The 12,541-nt window shown below is 36.1% G+C and overlaps 1 protein-coding gene across 1 annotated transcript in view; it reads right to left on the reverse strand.

Moving 5' to 3' along the window:
• Positions 1 to 1,655: 1,655 nt before the first annotated feature.
• Positions 1,656 to 12,541, reverse strand: part of LOC141435733 (hemicentin-1-like) — a 31,567-nt gene continuing 20,681 nt past the window's right edge. Inside the window, exons 14-24 of the mRNA XM_074098499.1 lie at positions 11,689 to 11,885; positions 11,301 to 11,376; positions 10,697 to 10,896; positions 10,333 to 10,479; positions 9,489 to 9,650; positions 8,205 to 8,320; positions 7,359 to 7,586; positions 5,507 to 5,651; positions 3,395 to 4,029; positions 3,131 to 3,256; positions 1,656 to 2,135 (exon numbers count right to left, since the gene is read on the reverse strand). Of these exons, the coding sequence (XP_073954600.1) occupies positions 1,950 to 2,135; positions 3,131 to 3,256; positions 3,395 to 4,029; positions 5,507 to 5,651; positions 7,359 to 7,586; positions 8,205 to 8,320; positions 9,489 to 9,650; positions 10,333 to 10,479; positions 10,697 to 10,896; positions 11,301 to 11,376; positions 11,689 to 11,885 (2,218 nt within the window). The 3' untranslated portion in view covers positions 1,656 to 1,949. The remainder of the gene's footprint in view (positions 2,136 to 3,130; positions 3,257 to 3,394; positions 4,030 to 5,506; positions 5,652 to 7,358; positions 7,587 to 8,204; positions 8,321 to 9,488; positions 9,651 to 10,332; positions 10,480 to 10,696; positions 10,897 to 11,300; positions 11,377 to 11,688; positions 11,886 to 12,541) is intronic.

The raw sequence follows: 12,541 nt of genomic DNA on the forward strand, positions 1-12,541 counted from the left end.
GGGTGTAGACATCCCACGCGTGTGAAGAAAGCTCCATCAGTCCACAGGATATTTGCATCTGCGTGAGCTTGTAGCCATTGAGCGTCAACATCTGGATGGACAAGAACCTGGGTGCGGCTAGGAAATCGCCAAACTACCTTGTTGGGCCCAGTTTCTCGAAACACATTAGCCTAATAACATTAGTGTTTTGTTTCATTTTCTCATTCAATTTACGAGACAAAACACTAAATATATTATTAGATGTAAGCTTTGAGAAACGGAGCCCAGATGCCCGTAGCGCTTTGGCAATGAGGGCTATCGTTTTCTGTCTCACTAGATGGCGCACTGTTGCGTGAAGTTTTTAAGTATGGCTTTCAAAGTCTGTTATTACAGGCGTGAAAACAAAGTTTAGATTAAAATCATATTTAATACACCTTAAAACCGTACAATAAAAATATCGAGCATGCCACAGTGTTGCATAGTCCCCGGTTTGTTCTGAAAAAAAGGGAAGACAAAGGTTTCCGAAAGACAAAACTGTCTCAAAACACAGACATTCATTGCCCCGGAACGCTATTTGCCATAATTAATTTCAGATATTGCAAAATATTAACAAAATTATTCTAATTATAAATAAACCCGCGTAGCTCACCCAAGAACTATGAGATTTGACATTTCGGAGAACTCACGCTACACTAGCGCCTCTAGTGGCGAATTCGTACGCGGTAGCCCTCATTGTTTTTATATGGGACTTGTTGGTTGGTTTATGGGTTCATTATTGATTGATATTATTTTTATTAAGCATCCTGGCGTTAACACTCTACTCGTGTTTTTTTTGTTCGAATGGATGGCAAACGAGCAAGTGGGTCTCCTGATGGTAAGAGATCACCACCGCCCATAAACATCTGCAACACCAAGGGTATTGCAGATGCGTTGCCAACCTAGAGGCCTAAGATGGGATACCTCAAGTGCCAGTAATTTCACCGGCTGTCTTACTCTCCTCGCCGAAACAACGGTGCAAGCACTGCTGCTCCACGTCAGGATTAGCTAGCAAGATGGTGGTAATAATCCGGGCGGACCTTGCACAAGGTCCTACCACCTGCTAAAACTGCTGATTAGATTTATGCCACCGTCGTAATTCAAAAGAACCTTCGCATTTTATTTATTTACCTTATGAGAATTCGTAAAAGATTGCGTAGGAACATTTTGAACATCTTGATCGCTGCCACATTTTTGATATTGGTTCTGAGTTTATAAATATTCGTTCACAAAGGCTACAATATTATATTCAGCACAATGCCAGATGCAACCAGTTGTTTTCAGAAACGAAAGGTTAAATAGGAATTATATACTTTAATCTTTTTTGCTGAAAATACTTACTCCCCTTTAAATTGGTACCTATTACAGCTAAACTTTCTTACATTACAATGGTTACCTATCAGTGATGTGTGGCCTATATTTCCGTGGTAAAGTCGAACCAAAGATCGTTTTGTTGTTATTTTTTGTAAATATTGGGTAAGCCGGTGGGAATAGGATTGTACGAGTATGGACGCTTTGCCACTGGTACCTATAGACTAATAAGCTAATAACTGTTAAGAGTATAATACAATACCATAAAAATTTACGCATTAAAATCAAAGAGGACAATGTTTTTTTAAATATTACTTAAAAAAACACAATTTAATTTTTGTAGCATCTTTATTTCTGCTTCGAAACTTTATTTCATGATTATTTCTATTACGAATAATTAATTTATAAAATGATAACCAAGTTAAGAATTGTGCTCGGGTTGTACCACAGAACATATACGAGTAATAAGAAGAATAGAAATGCGAGTACTTACTCATATAGTAAGTATACGTACACAGAAATAAGTGTTTGGAATAATTTCCTATCATGATAGCAACAACTTTGCAAATTATGTAAGTTGTACGAAGTCTGTAGGATAAAGTTTCTTGAAATGTTTAAGAAAATTAAAAGTTTATAGTAAGATTAAACACTTTCTTAAATTCTTGAAGCCTACAGCAGTAAGTCCTGGGGCCGTAGGGCTCAAACCACGACTTCTGACACACGTTCTCACAAAGACTGGCGGCTTGTGGCGCCTGTTCGTTCGAGTGGACGATTGTTAGGATCTCCTCATTGTCTAAATCCTTGACCACCTGTAAAACATACACAAAGGTCAATAAACCCAATGAGAGTAAAAACATAATCAATCGAGCTAGTAAACACACTAGGAAGATCTGTCTCCATACACCGGCACGACAAGTAACTGTACAATTTAATATTTATTGAAGAACCTGCCGCGTGGGGACTATGGCCCAAGCCCTCTTGTTCTGTGAGGAGGCCTGTGCCCAGCAGTGGGACGTATATAAGCTGGGATGATGATGAAGAACCTGACTCTAGTGCTTGTGGCGTTGTGGCGCTTTCGCATCGGGAGTTGACGCACTGACTGTCATGGCAACGATAAGCAAATGACCACAATGCTTCCAGCGCGAGGCGAAGGTTTAGGGGAGGGGAAGTCTTTTGAAGGCCTAGCCCTAGAAGTAACCATCTGTAAACTAACTGCTAGTGTTGTGTGTCGGTGTGACAAGGCACCTAAACAAACGAGAATGAGTGCGGGCAGTTCAAATCCGCGCAGATTAACGAACCCGTTCTTCACTTAACACAATCTAATCGTGACCACATGGTGAAACTTTGAGAGATTTTTAGCAGCAAGTCGAGAATCAATCGCGGTTGTGATTCTTATTTTATATGTACAATATCAGTAGATACCTATGTTTAGGATTATATACTTAACTTAAGTTGTGAGGTCTTAGTTCTTATAAACTTCATGTCTAAACTCACATTCACACGGTTAACTCACAGCTTTATGCCAAGAAACGGTCGGACTACTCGTAGTTTAAATCTTTTCGGAAAATTTCAACTAGTCGGACCATTTCGACTTTAACGTTATCGTTAGTTGAATCTGTTCCTGACTTAATTACGAGAGTAATATTAATAACCTCATTTTTTTATTACAACTACTAGAGACCGTTAAGCCTATTTGACATTAATTTCAATTTGCTATCTCTCCTTTTACCTGAGATTAAAGTCTTTCATAACGAGAGTGATTAAGACGCTATTTCCTCTAAGATATAAACTTATTAATACAAACCTTCCACAAATACTGAGGAACGAGAAGCTTGTCTACTGTGGTGAAGTTGACAGTTCCTGACCATATCATCAGGCGGGATTGAGAAGCCTTTTCTCGGACTTTCGTTTCTATGTCATGCCAACTCGTCTGAAATAAGAAAAGGATTAGGTAAACATAACTCTTAAAAAGAAAGTATGATTCATTGGCGTGTATTGAATAAAGTAGCAAACTCTGCCAATCCGCAAACCCTGTTTAATTTTACTTTAAGGTAATTAATATACGTACAGTATTTTCATCATTGGGCTTGCAGTATGATACGGTGTTTAATGGTTTTCTGAAGGTAGCTTTCTCAGCAGGACCAGCGCTGACGTCAGCCGCGTTAACCAACTGCACAGATTCATAGCAACACTCCTCTATGCTTTCACAAGGCCTCTCGGGTTTATCTGTATATCCAAATTGGTCTGCGCCTGTCGTAATTACTTCCGTATATAAGACAACGTTTCTCTTCGTATCCAGACAGGATTTATACACATCGAGGAATCCATTTACATTAAACCCGACGCTCATCATCGTTGTGTCACTTCCTAAGCATTCTTTTATCGGAACGACGCTAGATGATACTTCATGTTTACAATCGAGCTCAGAAAGTTTGTACGAAACCCCATCAACAAGGAACAAGTCTTCATGGTCGCATGTTGCTATGATTGACTTTGTGTTCGGGAACTTCATGAAACTGTTGCTCTCTGATTGCGAATAGATTTTACTTTTCGGCCAGTCATCTTGACAGATCAAAGTAAGTTTTTCTGATTTGGGTATGATTTGGTATTGGTTTTGCCTGTGGAAAGTCGGCCATGCTAACGACATGTCCAACACGAGAGGTAAGTTTTTCGTTTTTGATAAAATCTTCTCGATTATACAATCTGTAATTGAAAAATAGTCTTTTCACTTCTCATGCTCGTAAAGTTCGTGTTTATGTTGTATCTAGGCGACATTATAGTAACATTGTGCATTAAGGGGCATAAGAAGGGGATTACTAACGAGAGTCTATTAGAAGCCCGACGCCGGAGGCGGAGGGCTTTTAATGACCCGAGTTTACACGAGTTTGTAATCCCCTTACGGCCCCTGATACACACAATGATTTTCATCACATTGTGAGGAAAAAATGCAAAAAATTAAATTATTTTGTGTCCAAACACTTCACACACAACTGCATAAAATATGGCTACTCGCCAATACCGTATCGTACCGTCCTTCTCACTCTCGTTTTAAATAATATTAGCGACAAGAAAACTTTGATTTCTTGAATTTCGTGGTAGCTCCCCTGATTGTCACTTTTTTCGAGTCGTCTACCATAGATAATACTAATAACCGTGTTGAGTTTAGAATTCTAAAGGTCTTACGGCAAGATTATTCCAACATGCTAAAAAAATTAGTACTAAAAATATTGCAAAACAATTCGATATAAATTTAAAATATAAAAATAACGAAGTTTCATGAAGCGTGGCAAATTTTTATGGTGTAAAATTAGGTTATAGCTAAGTTTTAAAGATGTAAATAAAACATTGGCTGACTTGAAACCTCTTTAGTCTGAAATGAAGTACCTATTAACTTTTTAAAACTAAAGTCATAACTCATATTAAATATAATGACCCGGATAACTCACGTCTTAAATCGAGTTTAGCTCGACATGTTTATATTTAATATGAGTGAGTCTCACGGTAGGTTCATGTTCAATAAAGTCATAACTCCCTTGGAGAGGAAAACTATACGTAAATCCATAATTCCCGCGGGAACAATTGAGGCCATTGTCTTTTAGTATACAGGCATGGAATAACGTCATTGACGAGCAAGTGTGATGAAAAAATTAAATGGCTTTTTATGCTCTAGTGAAGAAATAAAATCTTCGTCTATGACCAACTTAAGACCAAGGTAATCAGGTGTCAACAGCCACAAACAAACAAGTTTCTACATATTTTTAAAATATATTTGAATGTATATGAAACTTAAAATCAATTAAACCAATCGTAATAAATCAATAAAATAAAATTAAATAGAATTATTATAGTAATGCATAAAAAATAAAAGGTAAGTATATAGAAAGTGAATTATTGTTTCCACTGTTGCTATTTCATTTCCTCGCAATCTAAGTAAAAAGCAGTGTAATACTCGAGCATTAAACCCATTTTCCCCTCGACGTGTCTATCCACCCTCGCCGTAGCGGCTCCGGTGGCTATATGAACGTCTTGGGTAAAATGGCTCGTATTATGCTCTTGTTGTACAATCTATATTAGTCATATTATAATTTAAGAAGCTCTTTATTGTGCTTAAGATCGATAGTTAACGTATTTCAAATAAAAAAACTTCACAAGGAAAACAAGTGCTTTATCCAAAGTTTACCTTTAGCGTGGATGTTGTACGTGATGTTCAAAGTTCCAAGAGGGTTAGTTACACGGCAGACGTACTGGCCCCATCCAATGAGACTCAGCTCCAACTTATCAGCGTAAGCTTCTTTGACCTTCACACCACGGTAAAACCACTCGTACTAGAAATAAAATTCCTGAATCAATAAACTGTTTTTGAAACAGGTACAAATACATACGAAACTAGTTAAAAGTAACTATACTAAGATGAAAGCGAGTTTTTCCGGATTGGTATCTATTAACTAAATGCTGTAGCATAGAATTGAAGCTAAACACCAAGAAACACCAGATAAAAATACAGCGGATGATGTTTTGCACCCTCAGCGGGATAAAAAATGTATATCACACAAAAATACAAAACCAAGCTGAACTAATATCTAACTATTGACGATCATTGACGACCAGATGGCCTAGTGGTTAGAGAACCTGACTACGAAGCTTGAGGTCCCGGGTTCGATTCCCGCGTCGGGACAGATATTTGTATGAAAAATACGAATGTTTATTCTCGGTTCTTGGGTGTTTAATATGTATTTAAGTATGTATCTATCCATATAATTATATTTATCAGTTGCTTAGTACCCATAACACAAGCTTTGCTAAGCTTACTTTGGGACTAGGTCAATTGGTGTGAATTGTCCCGTGATATTTATTTATTATTTATTTATAACTACTTTTACCATGAACTACTAACCAACTAACCTTTTTTTTAACATGAACCGACTTCAAATGTTTTGGGTCAAATCTATGTATAAATCTACTTTGAGACTGAACTGTTTAAATACAGAAAAAAACTAAATATATTTTATTTCGTACCAAGCAGGGGAAAGATCTAAAACTTAATATAAAATGTACCTAATGGTAAACCAACAAAGAAAGTTAAGCATCAAAATTTCTTAGGTTTTTATGTAGACGAGCACTGTGATTGGAAAGAGCTGGTTATGGCAGTCTGCAATAAGATTAACAAATTTGTATTAGTTATAAAAAAAACTTTACTTAAAATTGCCTTGCTTGTATATTACGGTTATGTATGTTCTGCCCTATGATACGGAATTATATTGTGGGGCAACTCAACAAGTATACCAAGGGCTTTTATAGCTCAAAAGCGCTGCAAGAGTGTTATTCGGTTTGAAACCTTTAGACTCGTGTAGACCTGTATTTAGAAAACATAGGATTCTAACACTTACTGGTTTATACATTCTGGAGGCATGCTATTTTGTAAAAAAACATATATCTCCTTTTCATAAAAAATAATAACAATAAGCGAACAGTCACACACAAGGCTTTGAACATGCCAGTAGCTAAATGGGGCCTATTTAAAAATAATTTCTATTATATGCTAAGCAAGATTTATAATGCAGTGCCGAAATCTATAACTAGTTTAGTTGGACATTTCTATACAAATCTTAAGACATGGCTAATCATGGAGTGTTAATTCATTCAATTTTAATATTACTTTAGATTTCTTTAATAGTACCTAATATATAGTAGGTATTAGATTGACATTTTTATTACGTATTTTGACATTTAGTATTAATACATATTGTTACATACATGGACTTATATTAAAATTACTGAAGATTTTATTTCATACTCTCAACTCTCAGACATTATATTCAGTCATTTTTATATTGAGTAAAATTATATTTATACATGCCGCATGCCGTAATTTAGCTAAATGTGTTCTGGAAATCAAAATACACATTTATAAGACCTTCTGTTAACCACATTTAATGCAAATAAATAAATAAATGAATGAATGAATAAATAAATCACACTTTAACAACTTTCGGCTTTTTAATCTACGAATGGATCAACATGCACCAACGTACCTTTCCGTATAGAATCTCTGCATTACAAGTTATTTCTTCCTCATTTCCATTCCATTCTGCTTCATAGACCAATCTAGAAACCGATGGAGGGTAGTCAAACTTGAGTTCTATTGTGTAGGAGGCTGCACCATTCAGGTCGCTCACTCGGCACGTGTAGTTTCCGCTGTTTGCTCGTGTTGGGTCGTCAAAGTGCAGAATCGGACCAGTTTTGTTCATTATTGTTGAGTCCTGCGAAACCAATGAAACCAAGAAATATTATTAGCTTGAAAACTTATGTTACACCTGTGACGTCTCGTCACAGGGTTAGTTAATGGTAGAAATTAAACACCTTTTGGGGTTTAGCTCATTGCCGTAAGTACGGTCCGCTCCGGTTGCCTGACAAAGCACCACTGCCCGAGACCTCTCATAGCACCCGCGCTACCCGCACTTCCGGCGATGTGTATATTTATTTTATAGTAATGTAAGGTAATACGCCACAACACCGATTTTTCCTTTTTCTGATTTAGATGAGATTGATGGTTGATTAAGTATATACAATATTAAATTAGCAAGTTTGCTATCAAAGTAAACATGGATCAATCTATATGAAAATAATACTACTTGAAAACACTATACTGTATTTCGTTCATTATTGTTTTCAGACTATGTAGGTATTTTGATTTTGATACGCTGCTCCCGTCCGTTTTCATGGTGGATTTTACAAAAATCAATAATGGATGTTGCCTTGACTTTAAAGCTATAGGACGAAATAGACTAAGCATACTGTTTGATGCGCCGTAGAATGGTATGGTAAAAAATGAAACTGCGCTAAAAAGATAAAACCTAAATAAATGATTGAATACTTACATAAAACCACCTGACTGAGTTAGGGTCGGTATAAGGCAACGGACAGTTTAAATCGTACGGTTTCTTTGCCTCGGCATACTTTTCATCTGTGTTGTTGCTCTCGTAGTCAGCATACTCTGAAAAGTGCACGGTTCAACAAGGTATTTGATAAATTGCCACACATAGCAAAAACATAGGATAAAGTTAAACTATAGCAGTCCGCCGTTAAGAAGTCAATCCTGAACGTATCAGGATTCCTGATACCTACGTGTCTACTGAATACGTTAAAAAAACAAAAACATTGACTTATTTAGTACCAGGACGACAGGTCTCAGGATTCTTAGCGGCGGACTACTATAGTGTAGTTTTTAGGGTTCCGGAGCCAATATGGCAAAAACGGAACCCTTATATTTTCGCCATGTCTGTCTGTCTGTCTGTCTGTCTGTCCGTCCGTCCGTCCGTCCGTCCTCGGCTTTGCTCAGGGACTATCAATGATAGAAAGCTGTAATTTTGCAGGAATATGCATGTAAACTATACCGACCAAATGGTACCATCAGCCAAATATGTGGTCTACCACCCTAAAGTTGATAATCGTTCGCACGTCATAAAACAATAATGCCAATAGACGTGTCTGTCAACTTGAAAGTTCGACTTTAGCGACATATTCATTTGATAGGAACTTGTTTAAAAACTGATAGGCCACTTATTTGGCTGATGGTACAATAAAAACTTCAAAAATGGGAGGTCCCATAGACGTAAAGTGGGGGTTATTTTTTTTCTCATCTAAACTTGTAGTGTGTGTAAATCATTTGGGGGTTGCTAAAACGATTTTGCGATTGAGTGATTTGTTTGCAAAATATTAAACTTTAAAGTGCAAATTTTCATTAAAATCGAGCGCCCCCCCCCCTTTAAAATCTAAACGGGTGGGTGGAAATTTTTGAAAAAATTTAGAATGGTAGTAAGTTTATCAAACTTTCAAGGGAAACTAAAACGGCTAAGTTTGCTTGAGAATTATAAGAAGTTATAGAGTAAATAGAGCCTAAGGTATAAAATATATCTAAACTTGGAAGATCCCGTATAAAATACGAAATTCTTAGAAAAATATTACTTAGTTTTTCGTAATGGCTACGGAACCCAATTTTGGACGTGTCCGACACGCTCTTGGCCGGTTTTTTACGTTAATTAATGACTTACTAACTAAACATCACGTTATAAGCAAATGTTTCAAATGTTAACTGAAGTTAAGATTTTTCTCGTAGTTACAATCAAATGAATTCTATAGAAATTCTTTATCTAGGTACTCACGTAACACGGTCACTTCGTATGATTGTTTATCTTTGCCAAAATCATTCACTGCGTGGCACACGTAAGTGTGGGTAATATTCTTGGAATAATTTGAGGAGTTGAATCTTTGGGGATTCTTGAGGTAAAACACGTCATCTTCAACATACAATGATCTTGATTTGTCTGAAATAGAATACATCAGCATAAATTACAGTTGCAGTGACACTTCTGTCGCATTAGAAACTAAAACAATTTAAAATTCATTATCGTTACAAATCTAGTGAATAATGTTTTTCCATCGTATTTCGTCGGATAAGTTCGTATTAAATCTTGCTTTCGCAATTAAGTACCTTCAGTAAACTTCTTCGAAGCTAGTTGAGAAAGAAAATATAAATACGAACTTTCCGACAAAGTACGACGGCAATTATCAGTAGTCTGTCCGGCGGCGTTAGAGTAAAACTTGTTACAATAGTATTTTTATTTCGACAAGTCATAAGTCGTAATACGAAGAAGTAAATTTCGACTTAAAAGCTTTCGATTAAAGCTTAAATTCCCGATTGTTGCAACCGTCCCTATTGGACAATGTTTGTTTATTGCATTTGCAATTTTAGTGATGCCATTTAACATTGAACCTTAGTACGAACGAACGAAGTATTATTTCGGCGTTTTGTATAATTATATAAGAAATCACTTACGCTCTTTTTGTAAAAGATAACTAATTAGCTTATTTTTATGGCTCTTTACTCTAACGTCGCCGGACAGACTATAACTATGTTGATGTCTTTGAACGCAAAATTTTATAATACTATTATTTCTAAGAAATGAAGTCGAACGAGGAACAAGTTAGCTAGTAAAGTAAGCATACCTTTTCCAACAACGTCCTGGTCAACTATCCAAGACACGGAGGGCTTAGGAAATCCGACAGCTGTGCAAGGCAGTCTCATCACAACGTCCCCTTCAACTCCTTCGTAGAACGGACTGTTCGGTGGGATGAACACAATTCGAGCTGGTGCTGTAATAATGACGTTAGTGAAAATAAATACGTCATGAAACATAACCTTCCTAAATACAGCAAGAAGATTTTTAGATGTATACATATTTGGTACACAATCTTAAGATCTATTTTGTTCAATTCAATATCAAGCACTTACCGGGTATTGCGAGTTACATCCTGTACAAGATATGTTGAAATAATGCCAAAAACAATGTACTTAGTCGAATAAACTTACCTTCTACTATAATTTGTACGTCTTTATCAGTATGCCCAACAGTATTCCGTGCTACACATTTATAGTGTCCTGCTTTGGTGAGTTGAATGTGTTCTAGATGTAAAAAATCTGCATTTGAGTCTGGAATTGCTACGTATTCAGTTGAATTAGCATCCATATACCACCAAGTTATAGTGGGCTTGGGAAAACCATTGGAGAGCCTGAAAGTAAATGATTCATTTAGTGAACGGTATTTGACAACTCCTGAATTTGCCATGTCTTAAATATTATTATAATAATATAGATAAACAGACAGAGTTAAGCGAAGAGAAAACTTAAATCGGTTGAGAATTGGATTTATAGTGATTTTTTTAAAGATCTATATACCTCTCTCTTTCTCAAACGCTTTTCTCTATGCAGCAAGTATGGCGCTACTTCGTGTGACGTCACATGCAAGTAAGTCTTTCTGTGTCTAATCTTGAATTTCAAACTTTTATAACTTTGTTATTTGTAAAGATAGCTTATAAATTGTTTCTCTATTCGATAACAGGTATTGTCCTTAATAGGTGTTAAGGACAGTTATTATTACTTATTATTATGTCTGAAAGTAGCTTATTTAACTGACCTGCAAGGAATTGAAATGGTAGTATTTTCTTTTACTCTTATAATGGACGGTGTACTTCTCTCAATTCCAGGAGCCGCTAGAAAGAAAAAGGTTCATTGTTAATTATTTGACTTTCAGACCTAAAAAAAAAACTGAGGGGATAGAAACCAATGTTGTCACTTTTTCACCTCCCTTGTTGTTACTGCACATGTATGGTGTCTACCATATACGAATAATAGGCAAGAATATCGTCATATTTTTTTTATATATTTTTTTTTAATTTTTATAGAAATGCATCGAGAGTGAACAGATGCTTAGTGAATTTGTAAACTGGAATTGGCTATTTATTTTAAATGTATTTAAATACCTTTTTTCACGACATCCACTAAGACAATAATAATTTCCTCACCTAAAACTGTAACAGTCATAGTTCTCTCGTCACGGCCTGCACTGTTCTCTGCAACACATCTGTACTCTCCTGAGTCCTTGAGCTGTACTGCCGGGAGTCTCAGTTCTTCGCCACTATTGCTTAAAGTGGTAAAAATTTTTGAACCACTAGCCTGGAAATACCACGTGATCTTGGGACGTGGATTTCCTTTGCGAAGTCTAAATTTGGATAAAAATTATATATATTAATTTGTCTGTAAATCATGTGTAAAAGGGGTTATGATTCATTTTCCTGCACACCTTGATTGCTGATTATACTGCACTAGTAGTTCCTAAACCATTGACACAATTAATAGAGAAATGATGGTTAGATGTCCCTACCACGATCATTGGTGGTGTTGTTATCGACAGAATAGAGTTGATAGGTACCTCCTTTTCACAGTAGTACCTAAGTAGTGATCTACATCAAGTGTGTAAATTTTGTCGTATTTTACGTACATTTTAAGTTTTACGATTGACATTGACAGTTATTCCTTAAAGCTACTCTACAAAGCATGACTGGAAATACCTTTTCTGGCCAATAATTAATTTTAGCCTAGTAAAAAAAATTTAGGTAAATTAATAGAACTAGTGGTTAGAGAACCTGACTACGAAGCTTGAGGTCCCGGGTTCGATTCCCGTGTCGGGGCAGATATTTGTATGAAAAATACGAATGTTTGTTCTCGGGTCTTGGGTGTTTAATATGTATTTAAGTATATATCTATATAATTATATTTATCCGTTGCTTAGTACCCACAACACAAGCTTTGCTAAGCTTACTTTGGGACTAGGTCATTTGGTGTGAATTGTCCCGGGATATTTATTTATTTAATTAT

This window comes from Choristoneura fumiferana, chromosome 15 (assembly GCF_025370935.1).
Source record: "Choristoneura fumiferana chromosome 15, NRCan_CFum_1, whole genome shotgun sequence".
Taxonomy (NCBI): domain Eukaryota; kingdom Metazoa; phylum Arthropoda; class Insecta; order Lepidoptera; family Tortricidae; genus Choristoneura; species Choristoneura fumiferana.